This window comes from Patiria miniata, unplaced genomic scaffold (assembly GCF_015706575.1).
Source record: "Patiria miniata isolate m_02_andy unplaced genomic scaffold, ASM1570657v1 HiC_scaffold_7, whole genome shotgun sequence".
NCBI lineage: Eukaryota > Metazoa > Echinodermata > Asteroidea > Valvatida > Asterinidae > Patiria > Patiria miniata.
In genome coordinates this window covers 15333579-15345785 of record NW_024037074.1, presented here as the reverse complement: position 1 = coordinate 15345785, position 12207 = coordinate 15333579, and the positions used below count along the sequence as shown (strand labels likewise).

At 42.6% G+C, this 12207-nt stretch overlaps 2 protein-coding genes and 1 long non-coding RNA gene across 3 annotated transcripts; all 3 read right to left on the bottom strand.

Annotated features, from left to right (window-relative positions):
- Window positions 1-2029: 2029 nt before the first annotated feature.
- On the bottom strand, window positions 2030-3875 carry LOC119746038 (UDP-D-xylose:L-fucose alpha-1,3-D-xylosyltransferase 3-like). Its single transcript, XM_038222795.1, has one exon. It carries the CDS (start codon window positions 3873-3875, stop codon window positions 3018-3020), a length of 858 nt encoding a protein of 285 aa, XP_038078723.1. The 3' UTR covers window positions 2030-3017.
- Window positions 3876-4307: 432 nt separating this feature from the next.
- On the bottom strand, window positions 4308-5202 carry LOC119746036. The gene is made up of 3 exons (XR_005273683.1): window positions 4901-5202; window positions 4580-4664; window positions 4308-4396 (listed from the first exon to the last, which is right to left on the bottom strand). It is a non-coding gene; the product is annotated as an uncharacterized LOC119746036 (long non-coding RNA).
- Window positions 5203-6880: 1678 nt separating this feature from the next.
- LOC119718813 (UDP-D-xylose:L-fucose alpha-1,3-D-xylosyltransferase 1-like) lies at window positions 6881-10957 on the bottom strand. The gene is made up of 3 exons (XM_038188232.1): window positions 10697-10957; window positions 8419-8489; window positions 6881-7955 (listed from the first exon to the last, which is right to left on the bottom strand). The coding sequence occupies exons 1-3, from the start codon at window positions 10732-10734 to the stop codon at window positions 6952-6954; spliced, it is 1113 nt and encodes a 370-aa protein (XP_038044160.1). The 5' UTR covers window positions 10735-10957; the 3' UTR covers window positions 6881-6951.
- Between the last annotated feature and the right edge of the window lie 1250 nt (window positions 10958-12207).

Genomic DNA, 12207 nt, shown 5'->3' with positions numbered 1-12207 from the left:
ACACGTATGCGATGTCGTGAAATTTATCGCAAATATGTGCGCACACGTATGCGATGTCGTGAAATTTATCGCGAATATGTGTGCACACGTATGCAATGTCGTGAAACAATTCGCGAATATGTGCGCACACGTATGCGATGTCGCGAAATTTATCGCGAATATGTGCGCACACGTATGCGATGTCGTGAAATTTATCGTGAATATATGCGCACACGTATGCGATGTCGTGAAACAATTCGCGAATATGTGCGCACACGTATGCGATTTTGTTTGCAATGTCGTGAATTTTATTGCATACCTTTGTCGCATACCTTTGGGGTGATGTCATTTTTGCGGGCAATTTGTTAGTGACCTAGGGAGTACGCAAGTGGCCCTGGTCCCATTTTGTATACCCAAGATACTTCAAGGCAGGAGCTTGGGTACCAGGCAGTTACATTTCAGCGTGGCCAAGGTCATACCAAACTAAACTTAGCCGCGTTATGGGCCCAAAACCTAGCCGCGTTCTTAGCCGCGTTCTTAGCCGCGTTCTCAACCGCGGTATCAAAATCTCAAACACATAGAGTAAAAGGTGGTTGCCTCTCTGTTTGTAGTGAAAGGATTTCTTGGACTTTCCCAACGAAAAGTTATACAATAAATGTACTATTTTTTATGCTTTCATCTAACCGAACCTTCTATTGGGCACATCATATTTTGGAGGGGGCCAATTCGGTCCACTAATTAGCTGTTAATTAAGGCCCTAATGAGGAGTCTCCATTTTCCACTCTAAAAGTGCACAAAACTGAATGCTGATGACCTATAACACCCCTTTAAAACAAAATGTACCCCACATAGTTTTATAAATTTGAATTTTTATTGCATAATCCATTTCATCCATCTACTGGGAAGATCAAATTTTGGAGGGGGCCAATTCGGTCCACTAATTAGCTGTTAATTAAGGCCCTAATCAGGAGTCTCCATTTTCCACTCTAAAAGTGCACAAAAGAGAGTGCTGCTGACCTATAACACCCCTTTAAAACAAAATGTACCCAACATAGTTTTATAAATTTGAATTTTTATTGCATAATCCATTTCATCCATCTACTGGGAAGATCAAGTATTTTTATCTAGGTGGTATTATTAGCAGTTCGCAGCAGTTCATTTATCATTAATAGAACGTGCAGTTCATGTACAAATTGATCGCAACACCTGCAAATCACGGCAATTTAAATTTGCGTGCGCATATTTATTGGCTGAAATATGACACCACGTGAGTTTCAAACTTGCGCGCGCAAATTTCAAAGTTGCGCAAGTAGCAAGTTTGCGCTCGACAGGTTTATTAGTCAGACCCTATTTATATCTAACAGTACGTCTAGATTCCAGACTAGCTGCTACAACTCCCCAGTTCATTAGGAATTTTACTGAAAGGTATGCGACAAGGTATGCAATAAAATTCACGACATTGCAAACAAATTCGCATACGTGTGCGCACATATTCGCGATAAATTTCACGACATCGCATACGTGTGCGCATATATTCGCGATAAATTTCGCGACATCGCATACGTGTGCGCACATATTCGCGATAAATTTCGCGACATCGCATACGTGTGCGCACATATTCGCGATAAATTTTGCGACATCGCATACGTGTGCGCACATATTCGCGATAAATTTTGCAACATCGCATACGTGTGCGCACATATTCGCGAATTGTTTTACGACATTGCATACGTGTGCGCACATATTCGCGATAAATTTCGCGACATCGCATACGTGTGCGCACATATTCGCGAATTGTTTCACGACATTGCATACGTGTGCGCACACATTCGCGATAAATTTCGCGACATCGCATACGTATGCGCACACGTTTGCGATATGCGATGTCCCTTCAGGGCCACCATACTCCTACATTTTGAGCAAAGGATTGACATTTTGAGGGAACACGCGGAAGTCTTTTTGATCATTTAGAACTGGATAGGCCAAAAGTAGTCAGATCGTCAAAGTATTTACGATCTATAGTAAATAATAAGCAATATTATTGCCTCGGTTCAATAACACGTTGTAGTTTACTTATTGGAGAATAACAAAACCACATTAACACAAACTGCAAATTCAATCTGGCTTAAAATTCATTAATTTCCCTAATAATGCGAACTGCTTTGTTTAAAATGAGTTGACAATACCCTTTCTATCAACATTAAGTAGGACTACAAAATTATTCCAAGTTTGAGATCAGGTTTAGGCCTACACGAGTTTTATATTATAATTTAATAATGCGTATTTATTTAAAATGCAATTTTTTAATGTATTTTTTTTTAGTGAACGAGGTTTAAGCAATTTCTACCGTTGCTTGGGGAAAGTAAGTCTTTTTGATATACTGAAATATTAAGCGTCTACTCTTATATACTTTACTCTATATAGGCCTATATGTACTCTTAAAATCGAGTGACTTAGTTGTAGTATTGCGTTAAAAATGTCTGACTCTGAGTTGTTCACACGAATTGCGCATGCAAGAGTAAGACTCCATGCCATTCCTCTGCAGGTAAAAATTACTCGCCGTATAAAAGGAAACCATTAGCGACAATGGAGCACTCCATCTTCTTTCAAGTCACTTATACTGCAGAACTTGCAGTGGCGAATCGAGGTCTTAATTCCCCTTCTTATTTAAGATCTTGGGCCCCAAAATATGAAAACCATGCAGAAAAACAAAGCATATTACCTACAAACCTTCTCTTGGCAGATAACCCTCCCCCTGTTGATCCAAAACCTGGATCTGCTCATGACTTAATTTAGGCTTTCTTTTAAGTGAACAGTTACCTTTTCGTAGTATTTTATGCATATCAGCGGTCGACACCGTGATGACCTTTCTACTTTACAGGAATACAAGAAGACTATATCATTCTAGAAGGAAGTCTGAAGAAAAGAGTTGATGATAAATGAATCCATAGAAATCGGTCTTCCTCGATGTTAATTGATTGAATCAACTAAGGTAAGGAGGGTTTGATGTATCTTAGAATCAAGGGCAAGAGCCATGATCACATCTTGCCAGTGTCGGTAAACCACAGTCCGTGCTCCTTAAACCTCTGCAGTTTCCTCTCCTTGCTCTGAATCCAGTTGTTGTGGACTACGGCAACCGACTGTCGGTGCTGCTGCCGCCATCCAGGCGTCATGAAGAATAGCTTCCCGTTCGGGAAGATCTCAGACGGCATGACCATCTTCTTGAGACCTGGAATCTGATCTTTGGTCAGCATCTCGTTCATCAGAACCTGGTCTGAGATCTTGGTCTTTGATTGGTGTAACCTTCGGAGCCACTCACGGACGAATTCTCTAGTCTTCTCAGCGGCTCGGAAGAAGACGAAGCCGGCGCAATAGGCGACGTAAGGCTTGTGCTGGTCTTCCTCCACGGCCACGTGAAAGTCTCCTTGAAGATACGGGAAGGGATCTCGAAGCCAGACGGTGTCTACATCGCTGAACAACACGTCATGTCCCTGCTGTAGGAGTTGGTAGATGTAGGCAGGCCGCTTGTTGACCATAGCGTTGTAGATGGGCGAGTCCCAGGGTAGCTGCTCAGCCGGAGTGTTGAAGCCTTGTGAGGCAGCCACGTGAACCCCAGGTCGCCCGTACAAGAACCGCTGTGTCTCTTTATCCTCTGCCACAATCAGGATCTTAGGGTTAGTGTCCAAACGGCGGATGCTCTCTAACCAGTTCGCAGTAAAGTCCAAGAAAGCTTTGTTGGTGGTGGCAAGGATCACAGGTCTTGGGTCGTCAGCTGGATCCTGCCAGGGTCTCTGAGTTACGGTCACGCCCGCTGGGAGTGGGGCTTCCACGAAGCGCACTAGTGTCGGGTCGAAACTCTCTACCTCCTCTTGACTGTTGTTTCGGACATTTCGCATTTCTGTGCAAGTAAAATTGGTCAATATTTGACTTTAATGGCTTTGACATTAGTGATAATCGGCCAAGCGCCGGGTGAGGGTTTGACCTTTTTATGAGGTGTTTTTCGTTATATGAACTGCCCACGGAAACTTGACGAGGATCAAACCGAGATCCGAAAGTTTCTGGCAGAAATAACGCAATGTTTCGCGAAATTCTTATTGTTTACACATTTTCAGATGGAAGTGAAACAATTAAATGCAAGTCATCAGTATTAAGAAAGTTCGAAGTTTTTCTCGACTGCATAACTCAGTAGTTGAACTTGTCAGAACCGCCTCTGAGACAATTTTTTTCGAAAGTGTTATGTGTTCATGCATGCTTGCTTTCCGTAGTTACTCCATTGTTACAGGACCAACCGTTAACAAGGTTATCAAATTTTGTACTTATATCTGACCCATACCTTTTACTTTCTGGCTTGTTGCATGATTGAAGGTGCTCTTCTGAAGATTGATGTCGTCAGTGTGTACGGTAACGTCGGAGAAAACTGTAATAAGGGAATAACACACCTTTAGTTATTAATGCACGAAACCGCCAAAATATAAGCTTTTTTGAGGCACAAAGTCCTCTTTAGTCAAGGGAGAGATTTACAGAAGAATATTGTTAAGGATTGTCGATGTCTGGAAAAGTGTGATCTATTTTGAAACCGACTGAAATAAATTTTCATTACCGAACAAGGCCGCCGATGCCACACAAACAACTGTAATGAGCAGCAACGCAGGCCACTTTTCAAGTCGACACGTGAACTTCGCCATCTTCAAAATTGAAGAAAACGAAAACAATATTATCAAAAAAATACGTATTAATTCTTTTTCTCGAATACAAATCTGGATGTCACAAATGTATATGGTTGGGCCCCTACACGATAACTTGCAATACATTTCGAAATTACTGTTTCGGGTCGTATTATGTTTGTCGATGGAACCTCATTTTAAAGACGAGAAACCAATATAAAATTCTACAGCACAATTCAAAAGCAAATTTCACTTACCTTGATTTATATTCAGTCACATCAAATCATGCGGCAAAATCTTGAATAATACCTCGAAGACGTCGCCCTTTGGTCTTCGAGGTAATGAGTTTATGCGTGGAGGCAGTTATCAAACAAAACGTTTGATTTCAGGCAAAAACATCAGGATTGAGGATGGTCTTGTAAAAATGGTAATAATTGTGATAATAGAAGAACGACTCCGTGTTACAGCGTTCAACGTGGCCATCAAAACGTTCTTCTGTTTTCTAATAAATGAATGAATCCGCGGTATGTATAACGCATTGTGTCTTCGTCTCCATGAACGTCATTACGTAACCACCATAGAAATGCTAAACAGCGCTCAGAGATTAACGAACAGGACAAAATGGATTGTAAATAACTGTTGTTTGCTGTGGCAGTACTCAGTTTGGGCGTGGAAATCCCTTCATGTTTGTATTTAGTTAGACACGTGGTCCTAACCATGGGCAGATTCTGTGGGAGGGGAGGGGGGATGGATGCATCACCCAAATATTTTCGATTTTTTTTCTAATAATTAAAAACCAGAGGAAAAGTGAATACGACCGTTTCTGAATCGATACCACTTTGTGAACTGTTGGTAGACACTAGGGGCGGAGGGGGAGGGGAGAGGAGGGGGGGGGGAGGCGTCCATGGGCGTCGCCAGGATTTTTTTCTAGAGGGGGGCAAAAATTATTTTTTTGCCAAAAATGCTTGCATTTCTCAACATATTCTCGATTTATCAGTTTTAGAGGGGGGAAGGGACATTTTGCCCCCCCCCAACTCATTAAATTTACACCACTTTGTCTTCGCGCCTCTTTTTCTTTTCTTTTTTCTCTTTTTTTTTTGCTTTTCCAGGGGGGGGGGGGCAAGTGCCCCCCTTGCCCCCCCCCCCCCCTCGCGACGCCCATGGAGGCGTCCTATAGCGCAAATGGGGGTCCCCTGCCCGAATTTGCAACGGCTGGCCGGCCACTTAGTCCCCGAAAATGTGGTTCTGCTGGATCCACCGAGTCCTCTGATGGAGCAAAATCCTCGATTCCCATTTTGAGAATTTCTGCACTTGCAAGTCGTGCACTTACAAACGAATGAGAAAGCGACTACCAAACGACGCGTCATCTGTGGACTTTTGTGTGGAAAGTGATTAACTGCTCGAACCCGTTTGACGTCTTTAAACCGATTTTTTTTATTGAGAAAAAAGTTATAAAATTACCTACATGGCTTGAAAAAGATATAATTATAATAAATATAATCTTCGAATCATTCTATAAGAGTAAGTTTTGGATAACGTCTGGCACCTTTCCGAACCGCTCAGGCCTCCAGGATCCTCCTTGCATTTAAAAGGAGTGAAGTAGTGAAAACTGTCTTGTTCAACAAAAAATATTTCCCCCCCCAAAAAGGTTGTGTTTTTTTTACAAAAGATTGGAAATAATCATACACGACATATCAGTCTTTGGGTGGGTGGTGCGTCAAAACAGTCCACTCGTTCATTTAAAATGACTGAATGTTGATTACAATTTTTTTTTTTTATAACAAACGGTATTGAAATTCACATAAGTGTGCAAATGACGTCTCCCTTGACAAATCCGATCACGCTAATATTTCTATCACGGAGGCCCCCCTTCAATGGCGAAAGCATTGTGCTAGCTATTGTTCAGATAATCCGTCATGGGGCAATTGCTTTGTACAATTGCTTGCACAATGGTTACTCCATTGAAGGGGCATTGTGAGTGCACAGTGACGCTGGGGGCGTCTGTGTAAATTATATAGGACTTGATTTTGAGGAAACTAAAAACACAAGAGGGCGTCTGTCATTATTGTCGAACATTCTGACAAACCGAATCGACGCCACACCGTAATTCTCTGCATACATGATACAACATTATTTTAATAATTTTCAGCTTTGGTTGAAGTTTGGTTTTGCATTTACTTTGTGATTTAAACTGCAAATAATACTCATGTTCGACTATCAAAAGTGACCTCCATACTCATTACAAGCACTCTTCCCTCCTTGGTCTTTGAGTTGGAATGCTTTGAATGAGAACCTGGCCTCGTGACAATCAAGATGGCGGGAATTTCATGTCTGGGTCCACCAACCACATGTTAAGATTCCGGAACCGCTCCACCTTAGTGTCGTGTCCAACGATCCAGTTGTTATGAACCACCACGAAATCACTCCGCTCCCTCCGCCACGTCTCGTTGAAGAACAGCTTCCCGTTCGGGAACCGGTCCCAATTGAGGACCCGGACTTGCAGCCGGGGGACTTTCTTCGTCCTGATCAGATGGTTCATGACGACCTGGTCGGGTTTGAGCTTCTTGTCCTCCGCCATGTACCGGATCCATTCCCGGACGAATTTCAAAGTGCGTTCGGTGGGCCGAAAGTAAACGAACCCCGCGCAGTAGTTCCGATCATTCGGCTTCACCTTGCGGTAATTGTCCTGCTCCATGGCCAGGTCAAAGTTTCCTCGTAAAAACGGGAACGGATCTCTCAGCCAGAAGGTGTCCACGTCAGTGAACAGCACCTCCCAGCCTCCCTCCAGGAACTTCAAGATGTAACGCTGTCGCTTGTTGACGAACTTCTTGTACTCGTTGGTGTTGAAGACAAGTTTGTTCGTCGAAGCGAGACCAGACTGGGTTTGTAGGACATGCACTCCGGCCAGCTTTCTATTGGAGAGATACTGGTATGCCTTCTGATCCTCAGCTACTACGGTGATGTTGGGGCAGGTCTTGGTTCGCCGGATGCTTGCTAGCCAGTTCTCAGTCATGTCTAAGAATGCCGTGTTGGTAGTGGTTAGCACCACTGTACCGGATCGTCGACTGATATCAGCTTCGGTGCAAGCATGCTGGCTTTGGTTCTGTCTTGCCGTCATCACTGCATCACCTCCCCGGCCAGCTGCTTGTCTTGCTCCTCGATGGCTGTTAGACGGGTCTGCTTCCTGGACTCCGACCAACGGCTTCTTATCGGACTCCTTGTATGTGACCTCAACCTGGAGCTTTCGGTCGAGCTGGTAGGCGTCTGATTGCCAGGAGGGTATGCAAGTCACGTGGTGTTGCATGGTTGAAACTGAAGAACAAAGAAACAAAAAAAATATGAGATTTTAAAAATAACTTCTAGCCATTTTCGCAAAAGCTCTGTGTTATGTGCCACGATTAGGCCAATTGATCATACTTTCAAACTATTCCAAATCACTGTAGGTCTCCGTGTTGTGGAACCCTGAGGAACCACTTTCACACTATAGCAAGAATTCAACGGGTCCAGCGAAATGGTTGAAAGACCCGACCCGTGTACAACCCGGTTATTAGTGTGAATGGTACGCCACGCCTACCAGTGTTCTTTGGGACCCGGTTTCGCCTACCGAGGACCCATGTTGATGGTTACACGGGTAGACGAGATGATAATTACACTTGTCTTGATCTTACAACTTATCAAAATGATAAGTTTTTGTTCGGAGTAATGAGAGAGGATGGGAAATCATTAACAGTTGAGTAATGGGAAGTTTTAGACAAATCTCTCTGTATTGACTTACGTGCAATTAACACATACATGGAGACCAGAAACACCACAAGAACCATCAGCCCCGTTGACTTGTACCGCATGCTGACAAAAAGAAACAAACTGGAATATTAAACTCAATCGCTATACTGTCGAAGAGCAACACCAGGCATACATGTAAAACGCACACACTAATTGGCAACCTGAATGAATACATTTTGTTGATGTTTCGTTGTCAAGTTCAATTGTGGTTGCACGGGCCAGTGAAAAGGCAGCATATGACCCATGACGTCCAAATCGCGATTCGCATACATTGAAATCCTTTCGAATAATATTATGTTGTGGTCATGAACTGAAGGTGTTTCAACGATGAATGGCTCAGCTTTATCTCGTACCCCGTCCTGCAAACAGGGTGCAGGGTGGGTGGGGGGGGGGGATACGAGCGAAGACTCAGCTCTGAAAAGGACTGTGTAAATTCAAACAAACAGTCGTTCTATTCTGCATAGAGGATATCTTCCAAAATCCATAGGTTATCCCTTTAAATTGTACAGAAAGTGAAGAGCGGCGAATCAAGCTATGTTTTGATGTTTTAGAGTATGTGAGTATTGTGCCCAAGGTTGAATTATATGGCAAACTTAGGCTGTGCAGTTATTAAGTTGGTTACATAGTACTATGTCTGCGCTTGCATTTTGAGCACATAGTTGCGATTTTGAGCGCCTAATTCTGTGGTTGGCATAGCAATGGAATTAGGCTCTGGGGTTGTCGTTGATCAGTAATTTGCTCTGTGTGCATGTTTTTCGTTTGAAGCCACAAAATTGCTAAAATTTCAAACTACGGTACCTTTACTGTTTAAGTTTCAGCTCGCGCGGGCACACTATTTTGCAACCACCTTCAATGTTAGTTTTGCTCTTAACCACTGCAAACGACCCCTTCCCCTCGTGGCCTCTAACATAGCCCTGAAATTGTGCCCGAGTTTGCTGTTAAAAAGGTTTAACGTCAAGGTGGATAATTTCCACATTCGAGCAAAGCTTGCTTTGAAAAGTAAATGGCGGGAGCGTGTAGGCTCATCGATTGCCTTCATCCAGCGAACGACCTTTGGTATTTGGAGTTGCTAAGTGAATGCAGGGAGTGGGCATAGCTTGTCAATAGTCGTGCCCCTTTGTCAACACCTATATCGTAATTATATAAGAGTTTTATCGCTTGGCCAACCCACGAGCCATCAAACACTACAGAATTCAGACTTTCCGAAGAGATATTGCATTAAAACACAAATTCGTGGGAGAGGTGGTGAAAATCTGCAGATTGTTTCCCCCTCCCCCCCCCCCCCCCCAACAACGAAGCTCACTGAAATCAGGACCTTTTCAAAGTTAATAAAACAGATCACATTAAACTTGCTAATTAATATTTTGATCCGTTACCTAAATTTGAATGTTTCTTGGTGGAAAATAACTTGCTCTTCGATTGACTGGCAAAACTTTCCATACATTTTTGCGTGTTGCCAATCATCACACTTATGCCCGCCATTCAGTTGTACAATATTGCATTACAAATTGAACTTCTCAGTTCTCTTTTTGTTTGGGGGGGGGGGGAGATTATGTTATGACAAATTGGCAAAATTAGGAAAGATTGTTGCATCCTGACGCCACTTCAGCGGTTGTGTACAAAGTCTATGAAGAGTCAAGTATTTCCTAACAAAATTGGAAATGTTTCTCAGTCCCAGATTTATGTCTTATCATCATTTTTGCAATGAGTGACCTTCATTGAGATGATATATGAAGAAAACAAAGCAGCGTCAGGTTGCAACATTCTTTCCATGATTTGTTTGACACCTTAGAGGGTGAGAGTTAATATTTAAAAATCAATTCTGTGTGTTCGTTATTGAATTTTTTTTTATCATACTGAACGGTTCCAAATAAACTAGTCACGAAAATTCCTGAAATCGTTGAAAAATATCAATGCAGGCACAAAACATTCCCAATCAAAGACAAATAGTTGTGAAAATCGTACGTCACCGAATCGTTCGCATTTTTGGCAGACCTTCAGTTTGCTTTGTATTATCACCATGTAACTAACATTTCAGGAAATCTTTATTTTACCCAAATAATTTTGTGTCGCTTGCGTAGCATTTAATCTTTTCGTTATAGTAGGCATGCATGACATTTTTTTGTGTTCTGAAAAAAAATCTGAGGATCTACCTAAAACTGTGGAGTCCGAAGAATTACCGTATGATATCTTACTCCCCCGTAATTCACGTCTAAACTTTAAATTTAGTCCGTATAAATCCGCATTTTAAGAAGGAGAAAAAAACTTACTCGGATTTCCGTCTTCCCTCCATGTAACCAGCCGGCATGTTTAAAAACACAGGAAAATTCTAAATCGCACCAATCCACATGAACATTGCCATGTCTGCACGAGTGAATCCCAACACACGTCGCCGCCAGTCAGTGATGAGATGAACTGCAGTTCGGAATTGTCGGATTCCCGATGTCTATTGACCTGATTGGATTTTTTTTTACCATGGACGCACGGTTCTTTTGTGGAAAGAGGATACCAGCAACAAATACGTAAGATTGTTGGTGGGGATTCTGAAATCGCTTGGAAATATGGCACGCCTACGAAACAAATAATAAACATCGTTCGAAAAACACATAAAAAGGGAAAATTTCAAAAAGAGGACGCTCAGGTGCTTGGGCAATAATACATGCACAATTATTGAGATGATTAATGAGTTTCCAACAATATTCTAAATAAGAACGAGTTTGACAATTTCAATACCGCTGAAAGTGGGAAACTTTGAAATTAAGCACTGGAAATCGGAAGAACATCGAAAAAACAAAATCCTTTCAGTCAGTCTGTACTTGAGAGCGTTTTCAAAAAAATAGTTTCAGCAACTATATCCAGTTTTGTGATTAAGTTGTATGGGTCAATGTTTCAAATGGAAAGATTTTTGTGTGATTTGTCTCTTTGGGCTCCCATACCCATTCTAAAAACGACAATCCTTTTTATGATGCTGGTTCGTTTTACACCTTGACGACAGTACACCGAATACTGTGCATATTTACCCCCACCTGATAAGGTGTGGTTGATAATCTATGTGCTCAGAATTCGTCAAGTATCAAAGATGGGCGTGTGAATCCATGGTGGTGCTGCTGGTGGGGCTTGGGGTGGGTGCAGTGATGTACATAACTGGGGCTCAACTCGCAGGAGCGATCAAATCAGAACTATGGTTTATAATCATGCAACGAGGAACGAACCGGTGACGTACACCAAGTTTAATACCCACAACATTTTCACAACACTGACAAATTCAAACCGAAAAGAAAACCAAAGACCCACAATATATCCGTACCAATATTGTAGAGAGCATAGACTTTGGAAGAAAAGAAATGAGTCCGTACGATTTAGAGTTTCCTGGCGTTGGAACATTTTGAGAACAGAAATCATTATAAACCCATTTTCATTAAAATAATTGACCAAACGAATACCTAGAAAGATTTTCCTTGGAGTATTTACTGTTCGTGGTCGGCAGTGGCGTAGCCACGGGGGGGGGGGGGGGGGGGGCGTGGGGGGCGCAGCCCCCCCATGAAACCTTGTCGCCCCCGTAGTCACCCCCCACTGAGATTTTGAGTTTCTAAAAAAATGTATCATTGCTCTACATGACGCCCCCCCCATGAAATGTTCCAGCCCCCCCCCCCCCCCGACTGAAAAATTCCTGGCTACGCCACTGGTGGTCGGTGATGTATTTCACCTTGAAAGGGTTCAAAGTTGAACAATGCTCAACAATGACGCACTGGCAACTCAAGTCACTATGGTATTAGTTTTA

Coding starts and splice junctions, on each gene's coding strand:
- LOC119746038 (XM_038222795.1), bottom strand. CDS start 3,875: ATGCGAAATGTCCGAAACAACAGTCAAGAGGAGGTAGAGAGTTTCGAC.
- LOC119718813 (XM_038188232.1), bottom strand. CDS start 10,734: ATGCCGGCTGGTTACATGGAGGGAAGACGGAAATCCGA. Junction 8,490..10,696: donor GAGGGAAGACGGAAATCCGA/GTAAGTTTTTTT, acceptor TCTTTTTGTCAG/CATGCGGTACAAGTCAACGG. Junction 7,956..8,418: donor CATGTATGTGTTAATTGCAC/GTAAGTCAATAC, acceptor TTTGTTCTTCAG/TTTCAACCATGCAACACCAC.